The sequence below is a fragment of the Antechinus flavipes genome, chromosome 3 (genome assembly GCF_016432865.1).
Source record: "Antechinus flavipes isolate AdamAnt ecotype Samford, QLD, Australia chromosome 3, AdamAnt_v2, whole genome shotgun sequence".
In the NCBI taxonomy this organism is placed as follows: domain Eukaryota; kingdom Metazoa; phylum Chordata; class Mammalia; order Dasyuromorphia; family Dasyuridae; genus Antechinus; species Antechinus flavipes.
In genome coordinates, this window is record NC_067400.1 from 479,344,756 (window position 1) to 479,361,086 (window position 16,331).

Consider the following 16,331-nt stretch of genomic DNA (forward strand, 5'->3'; position numbering starts at 1 on the left):
AGAGAGAGAGAGAGAGAGAGAGAGAGAGAGATAGGAAAATTTCTTAGAATAAGTCTGGAATTTGCAGAAATCCTTTGGGAGAGGATATAGCAGTTCCAGAGTCAAGTTTGATCATTCATTACCCATGCTACAAATTTAACTTCTGGAAAGGTATAGGTGAGAAGGTAAGGGAGAGTCTTGATAAAGCAAATCGACATTAACATAGAGGAATGACTTCTCCAAGATCTCTCTGAGGTTACTTCTCCATCACTTTAGGAGCCTGAATTGAGTTGATCTCCTTTCCCAACCTTTGAAAATGAAGGTAACTGAAGACAAATTCCACATATTTTTGTGGGACATCCTCATGGATGAGATCACCCATCCTGAAAGACCATCCTCTAATTGCCCAGGCAAGAGGAACAGTTCAGGTGGTCTGGCCTAACGAATCCTCTCCCAATATTATGAAAATGGTGCCTGATGTTTAAATGTAAATTTATGATGCTGCTATTGGAAGCAATGCTGATCAGAAGACCCCAAAAATGAAGCCACGCAAAAATTGACTTGGAAAGCAAATTTTGAAGAGACCCCTACACGCATATTTTAATTACAAAATGAAGAGAGTTCCCATCTGCCTGCTTTTGTCACTTTCCCTAGACAAACAAGATCCAGAGTAATTGAGCCTGAATAGATGTGAATAAATTGATTTCCCATTAAGGAGTTAATGTTTATCAGTTTATTATTGTTATTTATTATTTAGTTGTAAGTGAATTAAGCATTTTATGTAAATAGAGCCTTTCATTATTCTTTCGAATGAGAATCATCCTTTGATGATTAGAATTTTTAAGTGGGTAGAAGTATCCCATAAACTTACTAGATGGGACTCTTAGAGTTCCTTCAAGTTGTTGCACTTCAAGTATTGCAGACTCCACATGAGAAATAACGATGCCTGCTTTCAATAGAGAAAAGCTTGGCCCTCTCTGGAAGCTTGAAATAGCATATGAGACCTTCCACTTTCCAGAATTCATAAGTTTTTGCTTGCACACGTTCTAGAATCATGAGAGTATTTTAGTGTCCCAAAGCCGCTATAGTTTTCCTTCTTCTTTTTCCCCTTCTCATGAACAGATAAGCCTCTCAATTAATTCAGACAGAACTTTCCTTTCCCCAATGGCTTCATTTGAAAATGATTTTCCCCTCTCAAATCAGATTGCAAGCATAGGAAATCTCCAGCACTGGACATTATCCTACAACCTCAAAATGCCCCCTGTCAAAAAGGGTCAACTGAGCAACAGCTTAAAAGGAAACCCAATTACAAATAAGTAACCACTTCCTTAAAACTGAATTGCTAGACGTGTCTTAGGGAGCACTTATTTTGGTGGAACACCAAGGAGATACTAAAAATAACACAAAAATTGAGCATAAGAAGACTTCTGCAATTTTGTGATTGCAAAAGCATCCCTCATCTTCATCACCCCTCACAAGTTTCTTTGTTTCATTGATAAGGATGGAGCACTGGAATCCGGAAGACCAAAGTTCAGATCCAATCACAGGCATTTATTAGTTGTGTGGCTCTAGGCCAGTCATCTAACCATTTCAAGACTCATCTGTAAATAGGAAAACAATAGGCTCTATTTCTTAGGATTGCTGTGAAAAGAAAAACCTTAAAGCACTATATAAAATGCTAGTTTATTATTATTCTCCCAAAACCTAGGAGTGTTTTACAAACTTTGTTCAAAATTTTTGTTTTGATGTTTGTTCACTGATTTTTATTTGTACATGGATCAATTCACAGAATCTCAGTTAGAAACGATATCTTAGGCTATCTTGTGCAATCGCCCTACAGCAAATCTGACAAGCGGCCATTCGCCTTTGAACGCTTTCTGTGACAAAAAAAACATACTACTTAAGGCAATCTCTTAGGTTTTAGATAGATCTAATTGGTTTAAAGTTGTTTGTCCTGTTTCCCTTGCACCAAGCTTCTGCTTCTCTGCTCTTTCCTTGTTCCACCCTCTGGGGCTGAGCAGAAATCTAATCCTAACATCCAAAAATCCAAAAAAAAAAAAAAAAAATTCTAAAAATCCAGAAACAAGACATCTAAACAAGCCCCAAAGTCCTTTCTTCTCCAGTGATATATCCAGTTCTTTCAACTGATTCTCATCTTCACCTCCCATGTCACGAGCTTCTGAATGTTTCCTTGATCTTCTATGCATTTCTTTAAATGGTATTCCTAGACTTGGATGTAATTCTCTCTGTGTGGTCTGACCAGGACAGAATACACTGGGATTATCACTCCCACTCCCAGCGCTGGACACTGTGACTCTCTTAAAGAAGCCTGAGATTATGTTCCGTTCCTGGCTGCCAATTTCGGTCTTATTTCCCCCCCACACACACTTTTCCATTTAGTACTTACAGGATTTCTTCTAGAATCCTGTTACTCGATGGCGTTCATCTCATACTAGACCTAAGTCTCTTTTTGAACTGGACCTTTCAATATGTCATACCTACTCCTTCTGCCAATGATCTATTTTCATAATTATAGAATCCTAGCATTGGAAGGGGTCTTTAACTGCAGGGCTCAAAAGGACCTTGTCGGTCACTTGGCCCAAAACATGAATCCTGCTCAGAGCATCCTCTCCGGAAAGTCAGCCAGCCTGTGCTCAAAACTTCCCAGGGATCGGGAGCTCCCTGCTCTTTCCTAATCGAACTTTATTGCATTCGATTTCAGAGACTTCCACCCCCAGGCAACCTATTTCAATTCTGGACAACTCTAATTACTAGGCGGTTTTGTTTTTCCTTGCGCTGAGCCGAAATCTGCTTCTCTTATATCCACTGGCCATAGTTCTACCCTCTGGGGCCAAGCAGAACAAACCTAATCCTTCTTTCTCGGGACATTCCTTCAAATATTTAAAGAGTGATCTGTCTAGCCGCTGACATGCTCCAGGCTAAATATTACCAGTTCCCTGCACCCATCTTCCATCTTCCCACGACATAATTTCTCTATCATGGTCTATCGCTCCCCTCCACACATTCCATCCGGCTTGCAACGTTCCTTCTAAGGCAACCAGAACCGGACACTGTTCTCTATAAGCAATCACGCCATCCCCTAACCCAGCCGTCCTTCTCTCCTTCTCTCCGAAGGCAAAGGAACACAAGAGAGCGAGCGTTTTTTCCAAGCCCCGTTTCCTCCGGTCCTCCCACCGGCTGGACGCTGCCTTTGGGAACGGGCAAATCTGGAGTGCACTTTCAACCATCAAAACGGCCTCACAACAGGAGACTCTTAGCACCACCAAAGCATTTTCCCCTAGGGAGACTTTTCCCCCTCTATTACTTCTCCTTCCCAACCACATTTTTGCCATTCAATTTACCTCCTATTGTCAGAGCAAAGTGGGATTTGCGAACGAAGCAAGACGGGAATTCAGCGCACATTTTTATTGAGAAGGATGGGAATGAAAGCTGTCCACTGTAAGAAAGGGAATGGGTGTGTCCCCCCGCCCCCCAAGAAAGGCTGCAGAAAGAGATGCGTCTGGTTCCCCAGTGAGCCCCTCCAGCTGCGGCTGCAGCGGGCGAAGTTGAAACTAGCTCCCGCGCGGGGCTGGGGGCTCCCAGGTTGCTCTCCCGCGGGCGGCCGGGACCGGAGGAGCCTTTACCTTGGGACCCCGACTCCCGCGGAGAGCCGAGCACGCGCCGAGTGCTTTTTAAGCCCCCCACCCTCGGGAACCAGCCGCAGGGGCAAGCGGGCAGCCGAAGCTATCCCGGGACTACGCCAGCGCGGGCCGCCCACACCAGACCCCGGTGACTTTGAAGACAGCAGGTGGTCGGAAATGTTACTGGGCGCTCATCCACCACTCAAAAGCCTCCTCCGCGCCCCCACAATCGGGCGCGCCCGCGTAATTAAATTCCCTCCTCCTCTCTTTATCTGCTCTCCTCCTAAAAACCTCTAGGCCCGTTTCCTAACTTGTAAGTTTGGACTTCGTACCCCTCCAGCTCCAAATCTCTGGCCCCCGTTTACCCCTTCCTCCCTTCTCCTCCAAAAGCGACCAGGGGGTGCAACGTTCCCTCGCCGCCTGGTAGTCCTTTCACTTTGACTCGGGCCTGCTCCTCTCCCCCTCGTCTCCGAGGTGGGAGTAGAAGAACATGGTTTAATCAAAGCCAGACAAGCTGGCAAGCAATTCATTCGGATAATTATCGTAATGACCAAAGGAATCACTAGCCCCCAGGGCCCCGCGACCCCTCACTGAGGGCGGCCCCTGGAAGCGACGGCGTCGCGGTCCCACCCTGGCCCACTGCCCCACCCCTCACGCCACTGCTGCCCAGCAGAGCTTCCCGGGGCCCCTCGGATGTGTTCAACCCTGTGGGTTGTCCCACATTGCTCGTCTTTGCTGCCTCGGGTCTAAGCCTTGGAAGCTCACTCTCACAATAGATGGAGAAGGGAAGGAAAAATCATGATCCGGGCCTTACCGAGTCAGCTACCTGGGGCCGATAAGGCGATTAGGACCCTTGGATCTTTAGACTTTTTTTTAAATTAGAGGATGAGGTACAGATTTGAGATTTTCTAGCTCTAAAAAATTCCTTCTGATGGAAAGATGGAGCACCCTTGCAAGGATACCGATCCCTTATACCTCTGAAATTTATTACGGTGTTGAGCTGCCTGGGGCACACATCCAAGATCATACTGGTAATGGCCGGTCTTGTATGAGGTCTTTTTGATGTTGAGTGATAACACCACAATAGAAAACCCAGCTTCCTGACCTTCTTTGTCCCAGAAACCTACTTGGATTCCTGGGGTCAAAGCCAGGACTGACAATTACCTTTCCTCCCCAGTGTTTTCCCTCCTTTCTCTCTTGCCCCCACCTACCACACACTGAACTGAGGAGTATGTCGTCTAGATGTATTCACAAGGGAAATAGTGGAATAAAAGAAAACTCCCTGCCAAACTTTCCTCTAAGGTTCCCCCAGGACACAATCCAGCTCTGCACTCCAGAGCATCCCACAAGAACACAGTGGCTTTGTCCCAAGAAGTGGGGGGAAGAGGGGGAGGAGAAAGGGGGAGGTTTAAGGCTCTGTACCAAGCTCCTTCTTCAATTTATCATCCTTAAACTAGATTTCATCCATGTAACGGTTCTTGAAAGAGCAATTTCCTCCTCCTTTAAGAGCAGGAACCATCTCACTACAGATGTGCTCAGGCTTCCCCCTCCTCCTTCATCCTGACTCAAGAAGTAGGGTCACTGCCACAAGCTGGGAACTTGGCTCTGTGGTACAAGCATATCTCATTGTCTTTCAAAGTGACGATCACACGTGCGATTGTGTACTTGTAATTCCACCCAGGCGCATAGGTGAATAATGAATGTATGTGTATGTGTGCCCGAGTCTCTCCGGCTTCTATTTGGGGAGCATGACGACATAATGTATATGGGGGGGAGTGCATGTGTGTGTGTGTGTGTGCATGTGCACATGAGTGCATGTGTGTGTGTGCGCGTGTGTGTGTTGCATAGCTAAGGACCGTGAGCAGGGGGTGGATCTCTGGCTCACATTTAGGCACATTCAGTAACAGGCTGTGGCTGTGGTCCAGAACAGCTGGATTGCATGTGAGAGCAGCCATTCTTACTGGTCCCAAAAAGGGGAGTAGACTCTCGCTGTGCTTTCTAACGCTGGAACAAGAGGCAAACCAGGACACTAGATGCCAACACTAATGAGGCAAAGCTAGGAGAGGGGCCTGCACCCCAGAACTTCTCCATTGTGAGTGGTGGGGCGCTGATGTTCCCAAAGGTCTTAGCTTGGGGATTGGGAAATCAAATGGGTGGTCATGAAATAGGTCCAAGCAATCTCTGTACTGTCTGAAACAGGGGGAGAAGGGTTCAAACCCTTCACTCAATGAAGCTCTCGTTCAGGGATTCTTAGTCTTGTTTGTGTCCCAGACTACTCCAACAATCTGATTAAGCCTAAGAAGCCCTTCTCAGAATTGTTTTTACACAATTGAAGGAAATGCTAAATTTCAGTCAATGATTAGTAAAAATAAAGATATAATTTTTCCCACCCAAATTCATGGAGCCTCTGAACCCCAAGTTAAGAATCCCTGCTCTGTGGTCCGGAAACTCTCTTCCTATTCCCTAGGAATTCCCATACACACACACACACACACACACACATACACACACATATAGACCTACCCCAACATCCCCACAGGAATTCTTTCCAGCCCTTCTGTCTGTCCTGCCTGAGACTGGCCACCTCCCAGACCCTGGGAAAGGCCAAGAACACAGCTGTGGGTCCCATTCCACTCAGGGACAAATCAGAACAGATGTGTGGTGGCAGGAGGCCCAACTGGCAGCCAGCAATGACTGGGGATCGGAGGAGTGGGTGGAGAGAGAGCAGCAGCATGCACGGCCTGAGAAGGGCCGAGACTCGAGATGGGAACGCTGGCCTGACCCCAGTCCCCTGCCTTTTCCTACCCAATCATCTGGAACTGACACAAGGCACCTGGCTTGCACCAGCTCTGACTAGAAGGAGCTCCAGATGTCTGACTCCGCCCCACCCTCCAAAATACGCTTGCCATCTTGGGATTCTGTGAAGTGATAAGTAGGGCGGGCACAAATGTCCGGAGGAAGAGAGAGCAGGCTCTGTCCCCACCTCCTCGCCTGTCCTGTTGCCTAGGCCCCGTCTCCAACCTTTAGGAAGCAGAGGCAGTTGTTAGAAATCCAAACCTGATGATACACGGTGGGAAGGGCAGCTCTGAACACCAGGAGAGGCTCTGGCCAGAGCTCCCTGCCTGTGTCCTCAAACAAGCTGTGTGGGAGAGGGAACACTCCCTTCACAACAAGGTCAGGTCTGATTCCCACTGCATTCCCAGCCCCAAGGACATTGGGAAGATGACAGACAACAACAGCCCTCAAGACTGCTGTCCCGTGCCAAAAATGGGAGCTGTATCTTTGGCTCTTAGTTACCCCTCTGCTGCCAACCCCTCCATCCCATACCCACCTAATCATAAAATGTGACTCCATCTTCCTTTGAGGAAAAATATTTAATGACAGGTTCATAAACCTATTTCAACAATGGGGGCCCTCCCCTGAAGAACCCCTGCATGCCTTCATTCTCCTCCCATGCCAGCTGGGAGGCAGCAGCCCCTGTCCCAAACAACCTTTTCAGAACCTGTGCCTATTTCTTGGGCTGTCAGTACTCAAGTCCAGGCCTCAAAGGCCCCATCACATTTGTGTGGGTATTTAAAAAAAAATGGAAAAAATACTGTATTGTGCCCATGAAGGCCCTGGTTCTCTCTTTCCAGGGAGTACTATGGGACCAGCCCATAACTCCTTCCCATGTGGCTGAGGCATTGACTCTTCCTGCCGTCCCCCTATATCCCAATTAAATAGAACATTAAACAGTCTCTTGGCCCCAGAGGGGAAAGTGGTCATGAAAGCACCAACTCTAACTCCATATTCTTCATTAAGATTCCATGGCCTCATAACCTGCTGGGCCCTGGACTTTTCAGGTGTAGCCTGGGGCACTGCCCCCAACCCACTCTTGGCCAGTCCCAGGGCCCTCTTCCTATAGCTGAAGAGGGTGGGGTCCAAGTGCATTTTACAAGCACCAGGATTCCCCATAGCCATGCAAGAGTGGTTCCTCCAGCAGGAAGGTGGACACACTGACTGGTACAGTTCTTGTCCAAGTCAGAAGTAAGTAAGATTCTTGACAGCTCCAATCTCTAGCATCCGTTTGATGGCCAGGGCCTCGTGAGAGACGTTGTGTTCTGAAGCCTTTGGAAATTTCAAGAGAACACACTTAGGAACTCACACAGGTTTCTTTGTCCTACTTCCAGTCCCCATGAAAGTCCCCTTCTCACAACCATCCTTATCCCAGAGGACTTCCCTCATCCCCAGGTCCTGACTTCTCAATAGAAAAAAGGTTAGGATTGTAAAATCAAGAGTCACCCAATATAGAGGGAACCAAACTTAGTCTGGGAGTCAGATCTCCTGGGTTCTCCTTCTGACCCAGGACTAGGAGGGGTATTCCCAGCATGGACTTTCTTTTACCCTAGCACTAGTCTGGCTTCCCTTCCTGAGGAACTAGACCAACTTCCCCCACACTGCACCCCTCTCTTCTCTTCCATGACTTATCAATCACTCCCTCTGTGACCTTGACTTCCTTTTCTCCCTAGCTAAAGGTTACAAGCGTTGTGAGAGATGGCAGGAACCCCAAAGAAATTATCTGAAACTCACAGACATTGACTTGAGAGTAATCTGCTCATAGTAGTGAATGGTCTGCTTCTTGTTAGAGGAATCTGGATAGCCGAAGCCAGCAATGTGTACCAGGTCACAGAGATGTAGTGCCAGCGTGATGGCCAGCAGGCCTGTCGTGGGTTTCTGGGAGGAGGCAGAGGATCAGGGGAAAGTAGGGAGTGGAAGGAAAGAAGAAGTGAAAGGATTAAGGAAGAAATCCTCAGGTTTCATAGTCCCCAGAGGGCAGGTCCCATCCCCGACTCTGAACTGCTTCCAAGTACAGGATCCCAATCCAACCCAAACTCAACTCTCCTCGCCTTCCTCTTCCCAGCCAGCTAGTCACCTGCTTGATCTTCCGGGACGGCCGGATGGGCAGGCTCAGCAGTTTAGCAGCAGTGACCTCCATGAAGAAGGGATTAAGGATCCGAACCTGCTTAGGGTTGACATCCCAGATAAGGGGGGGCTGTTTCCAGAAGCCCTTTAGCACCTGGAGGAAGAGAAGAATTAAAGAGCAGACTTTAGCCTGGCATGGCAGAGGGAGAGGGAATGATGGGAGAAATAGGTCTGAGATGAGAGACAGAGGAGCCCAGCCCCAAGGCAGGGGAAACCCAAAAGAGGGGCTACATGCAGGGAAGAGGAGGGAAGAGAAAAGAGAGGGGGCTAGAGGGCAGGCAGTGAGGGGAAGCCGCAAGAAGCTGTCCTATTTTATACAGGCTGGGTCACACTATTGAGAGCAAAGACAGCTGTTCTCCATCTCTGCAGAGACACGAGCAAGCACAGTAGCCTGCTCTCCTCCCTAGAGGGACTGGAGTTACAGGCACAGTAAAATGCCCTGGGTGGGGGGCTGTGGAATCTCCTGAAGATCTCTGGAGGGAGTGAACAGCAGATGACCAATAGCTCTAAACTGCATTCCAGCTCCCGAGGACGAGATAAGTTAGAGATAAGGCCCTTATCTACATGGAATTTTCTATTTCCCAGAGGAGAGGAGAGAGCATCTCATTCCCTATAGGGGAAGGGGAAATAAGAAGGCTGGTGCCCTGGGCCCTGTCTCCCACTATCACTCCATACCTACTACAGCCTGTACTCCTCTCAGGAACCTCTTCAGCCTCTAGCAGTCTTCCCCAGCAGGTCCAAGACCTGGGACACCAGCCTACTAGATACTGACCCCAAGTAAAAATAGAGTGATTATGTATTGATTTCCAGAGGCCCAAGGCTGAATCACTCGTATCTATTAATATTCCAGGAATCCTGGGCATAGAAGGAGTGAAGGTTGACTCAGATTGCAGGTCCTGACCACCAATTTACCCTACTCTGCAAGGTCCTTGCACTTACTCGATTTTTATCCCTCAAGATGGTCTCAATCCAGTGAAAGTCAATTGCCTTGAAGGGTACCAGAACCAAGAGGGTGTCAGGGTTGTTCTGCACTTTGGGGCTAAAGTGGGCAGACTCTGGGTAGAACAGACGCATGGTGGTCTTGGATCCCACGTCACTCTCGTAGCCAACTACTGGAGCATTGTTCAGCCTGGGATGGAGGAAAAGGTCTGATTATTATTCATGAGGATTTTGCTTGTCTCTTACACTCTTCAATTTGGAGATAAAAGAGACTTAAAAGAACAAAGATAAACTCCTCATTTCACAGATGGCCCAAGGACATAAATAACTTGTCCAAGATCACACATAAGTGGAAGAAATGGTATGTGAATCCAGGTCATCCACTAATAATCATCAGATTTCAGCTTTGGGCCTCGTTCTGACTCGGGGGACCAGGGGGACTGATCTGTGGCCACAAATGCCTCGAGATGGGGCAAGAAGAAAACCAAGGATGGGAAGGGTTATACCAGGATCAGAAAACTGTGACCATAGATCAGGGCAGAGAAATAACCTACAGCACCAGGCTGCAATGACAGAGAGAGGATGGAGAAGAGAAGAGGGGCAGTACTTAGTACTCCAGTGGGGACAGACTAAAGGTGATCCCTCAAAGGTGAGGAGATGGCCCCTCTCTTGGACAGACATACAAGGGACCTAAGCTGCTACCACTTCCACTTCCAGAAGGAAGGAAGGGAAAAGACCTCCCAGAACACCACACCAACCTGATGACCACATCATATTTGTCGATGGTGTTCCCCAAAGAGCTGTTCTTTAGTCGATGGCCATTTCCCACCACCACGCACCGGAGGCACTTCAACCTGCCACAGAGTAGAAGAATATCAGGGAACCCTACCTGCTACCTCCTCTACCCCCCTCCACAACCAGACAACCAATTACTGACTCCCCTTTCATCAATACATCATGGAAAAGTGCCAAAATCTCAACCCTCCCCCCTTCAGTCTCATTAATCAGAATTCCCCACAGGGTTTACTAGAGTCCCAGGGGTACCTGGCATCCAATTGGAATCCAATTCCTAAGATTGGACTTCAAGGGTGCCAAGGAAGGAGAAGAAAAGGAAGATTTAGTGGAGAGAGACAGAAAAGGAGGAAGAGAAACTGGGGATGGAAAAGAAAATGAAGGAGAGAGGGAGAGTATTATGAATGGCAGAAATCAACAGAATTCTGCTCTCAATTTTCTAAGCATCCTTCCACTATCTCCATCCTGTCACCAAGGTGACACCTACAGCAATCTATGTCACCATGGGGACTGGCAGACCTGGCACACCTGGGAGAAAAGGAGATTTAGCTTTGGGCCTGGTTCTGACTCGGGGGACCAGGGGGACTGATCTGTGGCCACAAATGCCTCGAGATGGGGCAAGAAGAAAACCAAGGATGGGAAGGGTTATACCAGGATCAGAAAACTGTGACCATAGATCAGGGCAGAGAAATAACCTACTGCGCCAGGCTGCAATGACAGAGAGAGGATGGAGAAGAGAAGAGGGGCAGTACTTAGTATTTCAGTGGGGACAGACTAAAGGGACAGGGAGCGAGGGGAGGGGGGTGGTTTTTGCTCACTTCTGGATGCTCTCTGGCATGGCATAATTGGTAATGGCCAGGACCCTCAGGAGCACATCTTCTGCAAGGACAACAGAATTGGGGAGATGGTAGAAGCAGCAGCATGGTCCCCAGCCTTGAAACCCCTTCTCACTCCCCCTTCTTTCTCCTCTCCACAGTATCCCAGTCTCTTCTGACACATACAAGCATCCCAGCTAAGCTCCTTCCTTTAGGTCTCTAGAAGCTGGAGGCCTCTCTTATTCTATATACACCACCACTAACGAAGACTTCTTGAAGGCAGCGTTTTTTGGCTTCTGTTTCTCCATCTCCAGCAGCTAGGATATAACCTGGCACACAGGAGACACTTAATACATGTTTGCTGATTGAGTCACTGATAGTCCCTCTGTGGCTCACGGCTAAGGATACTGGTATCGCGGAGAACAATGTGTAAGATCCGGAAACAGGAGAGAAGGAAGCAAGGTCGAGAATGTTATTAACAGCCCAGCCCAAGTACTTGCACTCACCACTCCCCTTGACACCATAAGGCAGCTGGTAGGTGGAAGTTGTCTGAATCCAGAAAAAATCCTTCAACTGCAAAAAGGTGGGTTGGTCTCGAGAGTAGCTATAGCATCAGGAAGAGGAAGGGGACAAAAGGGAAGGGGGAAGTGCATCCATCCATTAAAACCAGGGCCAGGCTTCTGCCCAATAGTATTCCCATACCCACTGACGGACCCACCAGCTCCCGCCCAACTTGTTCTCAGACTCACAGTTTGACTCTCCCTACAACTCTCACAAGGTTGCCATTACTAGTAATGGATCAGTCTTCACAGGGGACCTGCCAGCTCACCCTGAAATCAGCTCTGCTCTCTACTTTTACCCATGGTGCCCCACCCTCTTCCCCCATCCCATCCTCACATACTTGCCAATCAGTTGAGCAGCTTTCTTTTCCACCTCACCCTGGGGGCACTTTAGCCCTTCCATTTGGACAGGGAAATAAAAACTAGAACAGAGGGAGGGAAAGGAGTTAGGGGCTCCCCTGCCCTTCTGCCAAGGACACCATGAGCCTAACACCTAAGACTGCACCCAATCCTGACAGGTCCAATTAGGGCTGCCCTTAGAAATGTCCAGGATATTGGGAGAATGAGCCTTGAGCTAGTAGAATGTAAGCTCCCTGAGGAGAACTGTGTCCCTACAGTATTTGTCTCCCAGGCCTAACAGAGTGCCCCAAGTCCTATTCTTATAGGCTCATCCTGGATCCTGGCCAATGGCGAGGGCAGCTGGCTGTCTCAGGCCCTCCTATGTCCAGGGGACATCTGAAGGGCAACCCTTAACGATCTATAAAGCTCTTTGACTCTTTTCAACAAAAAATTATCCCATTTGATCATCGCAGTAGCCCTGTGAGGCAGGCAGTACAAGCACCCTCATTTCCACTTCAAGGAAGAGAGGAGTTCAGCCTTCTCTAAGAAGGAGATGGGAAGGGGGATTATATAGCATTTATAGAGCACCTGCTACATGCATGCCAGCACTGTGCCAAACACAATCTTATCAGGCTTCAGCTTCTCCTCGGCTCTCTGCTTTGTCCCTGTCCCCACCTCCATTCCCCACCAGCTCCTCAGGAGTCAGGCTTCTGAGGGGGAGGATAAATTAATATAATGGAGATAAAAGCTATTCTCAGGCACCACATACCTGTCTTCTCGGGAGATAGAATACCAGGCCATGACCAGGAACAGAGCCAGCACGGCCAAGATCTTCCAGCCTACAACAGGACATCCAAAGAGACTAGAGGAGATGTGGGGACCACTGCCCCAATCCCACTTCTCCTAGTCATACCCCACTTTCCTTCCCCACTGATAATCCTTCCGACCACACCCCAGCTAAGCAAATTCATTCTAGCTCAAGATGGACATATTCTCACATGTTGTACAATACAAAACGGGTTCCCCTTCTCTCATTCCTGAAGAAATGGTCTACTCTAATCACCCCAGGTTAGGGGTCTAGAAGGCAGCCCACTATACCAGCGCCACCCCGTGATGTAGGGTAACCAGCCCTCCCCATCAGGGAAGATACTCACGAGACTTGCTGATCATGTTTCTCAGCAGGTAGCACGGCTCCCAAGGAGAGCTTTCATCTCGGCTGCCTCGGGCCACCTAGGAAGATAAAGAAACAGGTATCTGTTCAGCTCCAGAAAGTTAATTTCTAGACCATTTGAGGAGACCATACTTATGGGCTGACTGACTGCTTCCCTGCCCACCTGCCAGCTCCCCACCCTGAGGAGGTATGTGGCTGGGCCTAGATTTTAGCTGAACTGCCTGCTCCATATCTCAAGTTCCAAATCCTACCTTACTGACGACCCCTCTCCCTCCCCACACCCTCAGCTACTTTCTGACATTCTAGAAGACAAATTAAGAGGGTAACCACTGGTCTAGAAAAGGCCTTTTTCCACCCAGTGGGAAAACCAGAACTCAGGCTTTAATCCCTCCAACTTGCAGCTCTGCTTTCAGGATTCATATAGTCAAATGTGGGTTGTCTCACATCCACTTTGCAGCAAGCAAGCTTCTCCAACTTTTCCTCTCCTCTTCCCCACCCCGCTCCATCCGGCTAGGAGGAATCAGTGTGGCAGAAGACTGCCACCGTCTTAGTTAAACTAGACTGACAAGGATTTGATTCACGTTCCAACGAAGCAGATGTTTACCCAACTCCTACCACCCAAGGTCAGCTATCATTGGCCTTGCCAAGAAATCAGAGCAGGATGGCTGGCAGAAATATTCCAAAAAGTCCCCACTGAGAGAAAACCCAAAAACAATGGCTCAAAGACTATTAGTCTTTCCAGATTTCATGCCAGGAGGATACTCCCTATACCCCAAAGCAAGTACCTCCCTTTCAACTTCCCTTTCAGGCCAGCACAATCTTATTTTCTTTTGAGCTGACCGACCAAAATCCTAACCAGGAGATTTAGAGGATGTGTGTGTGTGTGTGTGTGTGTGTGTGTGTGTGTGTGTGTGTGTGTGTGTGTGTATGGAGAGAGAGAGAGAGAGCATTTTAAAATTTATAATTTACCTTCTAATCATGACAACCTTACTAATAAATAAGTAGTACAAGAATCAATACACCTATCTATAACCAAGGAAATAGACTGAAAGAGAAGTATAGGGCACATGGTCAAATAGCTAGGAAGCTTAGGAACTAAGAACCCAGGTTTTTTCTTGATTTCAAAATGAGAGTTTTCCCATTAAGCTATATAGCTACACTGAAGCTTAAAGGACTAGTCACTAGTAAATTGGCATTTATTAAGCACTTACTATGTGCCATGTACTGTGCTAAACAACAGTATATAAACAAGTTATTAACAAGATTACTGGAGATAATTTCAAAGAGAAAGCACCAGAACTGAGGGGGAGCAGGAAAAGTCTTTTTGCCCAAAGTAGGATTTTAGTTAAGACTTAAAGAATGAGTATGTCTGGGTTATGGAGATGTAGGTGAGATGTCTGGAAATGGGGAATAGTTAGTGAAAATGCATGGAATTGGGGGATATAGTGTTGTGTGTAAGGAAGATTAGAAAAGCCAGTGTCACAGGACTGAAACATATGGGGAGGGGATTAAGATATAAGAAGACTGAAAAGGTAAGAAGGGGCATCTGGCTATGAAGGGCTTTAAAAGCTAAATAGAAGGTTTTCTATTTGGTCCTGAAGGTAATAAGGAGTCACTTAGAGTTAACTGAAAATGGGTGTTTAATATTAGTCAAAAAGGATTTTCTATTCAATTCTGAAGGTAATACGAAATTGGAATTTGGTGAATAAGAGGGTGGTATGGTCAGACTTGCATTGTGAGAAGATGACTGTCAATGTACAATCATTCATTAAGCAGGAATGTATGTTGCCAAGCAGTCAAGAATTTCCACAATCAGGCTTCAATTTTACCTACTAGGATTCACTGATACCAACTTTCTCAACTAACCAGACTAGTCCAGTCATTGTCCCTGACCACCATGTACATTCTGGACTCAAGCCTTGGCTTCTGTCAATTCCCTCTCCTGCTCCCACTGCCCTCTCTCTAACTTTCTATCTCCCCAAATCATATCTCAAGACTCAATTCTTTTACCAGAACACTTCCAAACCACTAGTATTCATCCTAATCACTCTTTTTTGAAATCTCACAGAATTTATCATTTACAATCTTATACTGTTAGTCAAATGTCTCATATAACAATAGTAAAAGCTCTGAGAACAGTACAAATCATCATTTCATTTTTACAAGTTATGAAATAGAGGCTCAAATTTGGAAATACATCCCCCCCAAAAAATCACTAAGCTGTACATATCCATTGACAATGTCATATAAATACTAAGCATATTCCCCCAAAGAAATGAGAAAAAAAGGAAAATTTCCACATACATGCGACATGCACACCCCCTACTATTTTTACATAGCCATACTTTTTATTGTAGAAAAGTAGAAGAAACAAAGTGGGTACCCACCAATTGAGAAATAGATAAATAAATTATGGCTTATAAACGTAATGGAATATTATTCAGGTAATTCATAAACATCTAATAAATGCTTTCTACATGTTAGGCACTAAACTAAGCATTGGAGATTTTTTTTAAATTGTCAAAAAAAAGTTCCTCCCTCAAGGAACTTATAATCTAGTGGGGGACACAACGTGCAAATAAATATTTACAAAATAAGTTACATACAGGATAAACAGGAAATAATTAATAGAAAAAAAGGCACTAGAATTAAAAGGGGTTGGAGAAAATTCTTCCTGTAGAAGGTAGAATTTTAGTTAGAACTTAAAAGGAAGCCAGGGAAGTCAGTAATCAGGGTAGAGGAGGAAAAAGGTTCTAGGCAAGAGGGACAGACATAGAAAATACCAGGAACCAAAAGATGAAGTATTTAGTTCATGGCACAACCAGGAGGCCTGTATCCCTGGATCAATGAGTATATGTTAGGGAGTGAAATATAAGAAGGCTGAAAAGGTAGGAGGGATTAGGTTATGAAGGACTTTGAATGGGAAAAAGAGCATTTTGTATTTGCAGCTGGAGTTTTATTGAGTGAGGGGAAAATATAAGAAATGATGAGAGACAGATTCAGAAAATCCTAGGAAGGCTTGTAGAATTGCTGAAGAGTAAAGTAAATAGAGCCATAACAATTTACATAATGATTATAACATACTAAAAGTTGTTTTAACTTTTAAAAACTCTAGCTGGTGTAGTAGAATAAA

General features: G+C 46.5%; 1 protein-coding gene across 4 annotated transcripts in view; it reads right to left on the reverse strand.

The window, feature by feature from the left end:
* Positions 1–7,199: 7,199 nt before the first annotated feature.
* ST3GAL4 (ST3 beta-galactoside alpha-2,3-sialyltransferase 4) overlaps positions 7,200–16,331 on the reverse strand; it is a 39,131-nt gene continuing 29,999 nt past the window's right edge. For 3 of the 4 annotated variants that reach the window (XM_051986710.1, XM_051986708.1, XM_051986707.1), the window contains exons 2-12: positions 13,182–13,257; positions 12,797–12,866; positions 12,030–12,110; positions 11,635–11,732; positions 11,132–11,192; positions 10,566–10,601; positions 10,280–10,375; positions 9,522–9,711; positions 8,533–8,676; positions 8,190–8,333; positions 7,200–7,727 (exon numbers count right to left, since the gene is read on the reverse strand). In XM_051986710.1, the coding sequence (XP_051842670.1) occupies positions 7,641–7,727; positions 8,190–8,333; positions 8,533–8,676; positions 9,522–9,711; positions 10,280–10,375; positions 10,566–10,601; positions 11,132–11,192; positions 11,635–11,732; positions 12,030–12,110; positions 12,797–12,866; positions 13,182–13,197 (1,023 nt within the window). In that variant the 5' untranslated portion in view covers positions 13,198–13,257 and the 3' untranslated portion in view covers positions 7,200–7,640. Of the gene's footprint in view, positions 7,728–8,189; positions 8,334–8,532; positions 8,677–9,521; positions 9,712–10,279; positions 10,376–10,565; positions 10,602–11,131; positions 11,193–11,634; positions 11,733–12,029; positions 12,111–12,796; positions 12,867–13,181; positions 13,258–16,331 lie in introns of those variants that run through there. The other variant, XM_051986706.1, reaches the window with a different exon arrangement.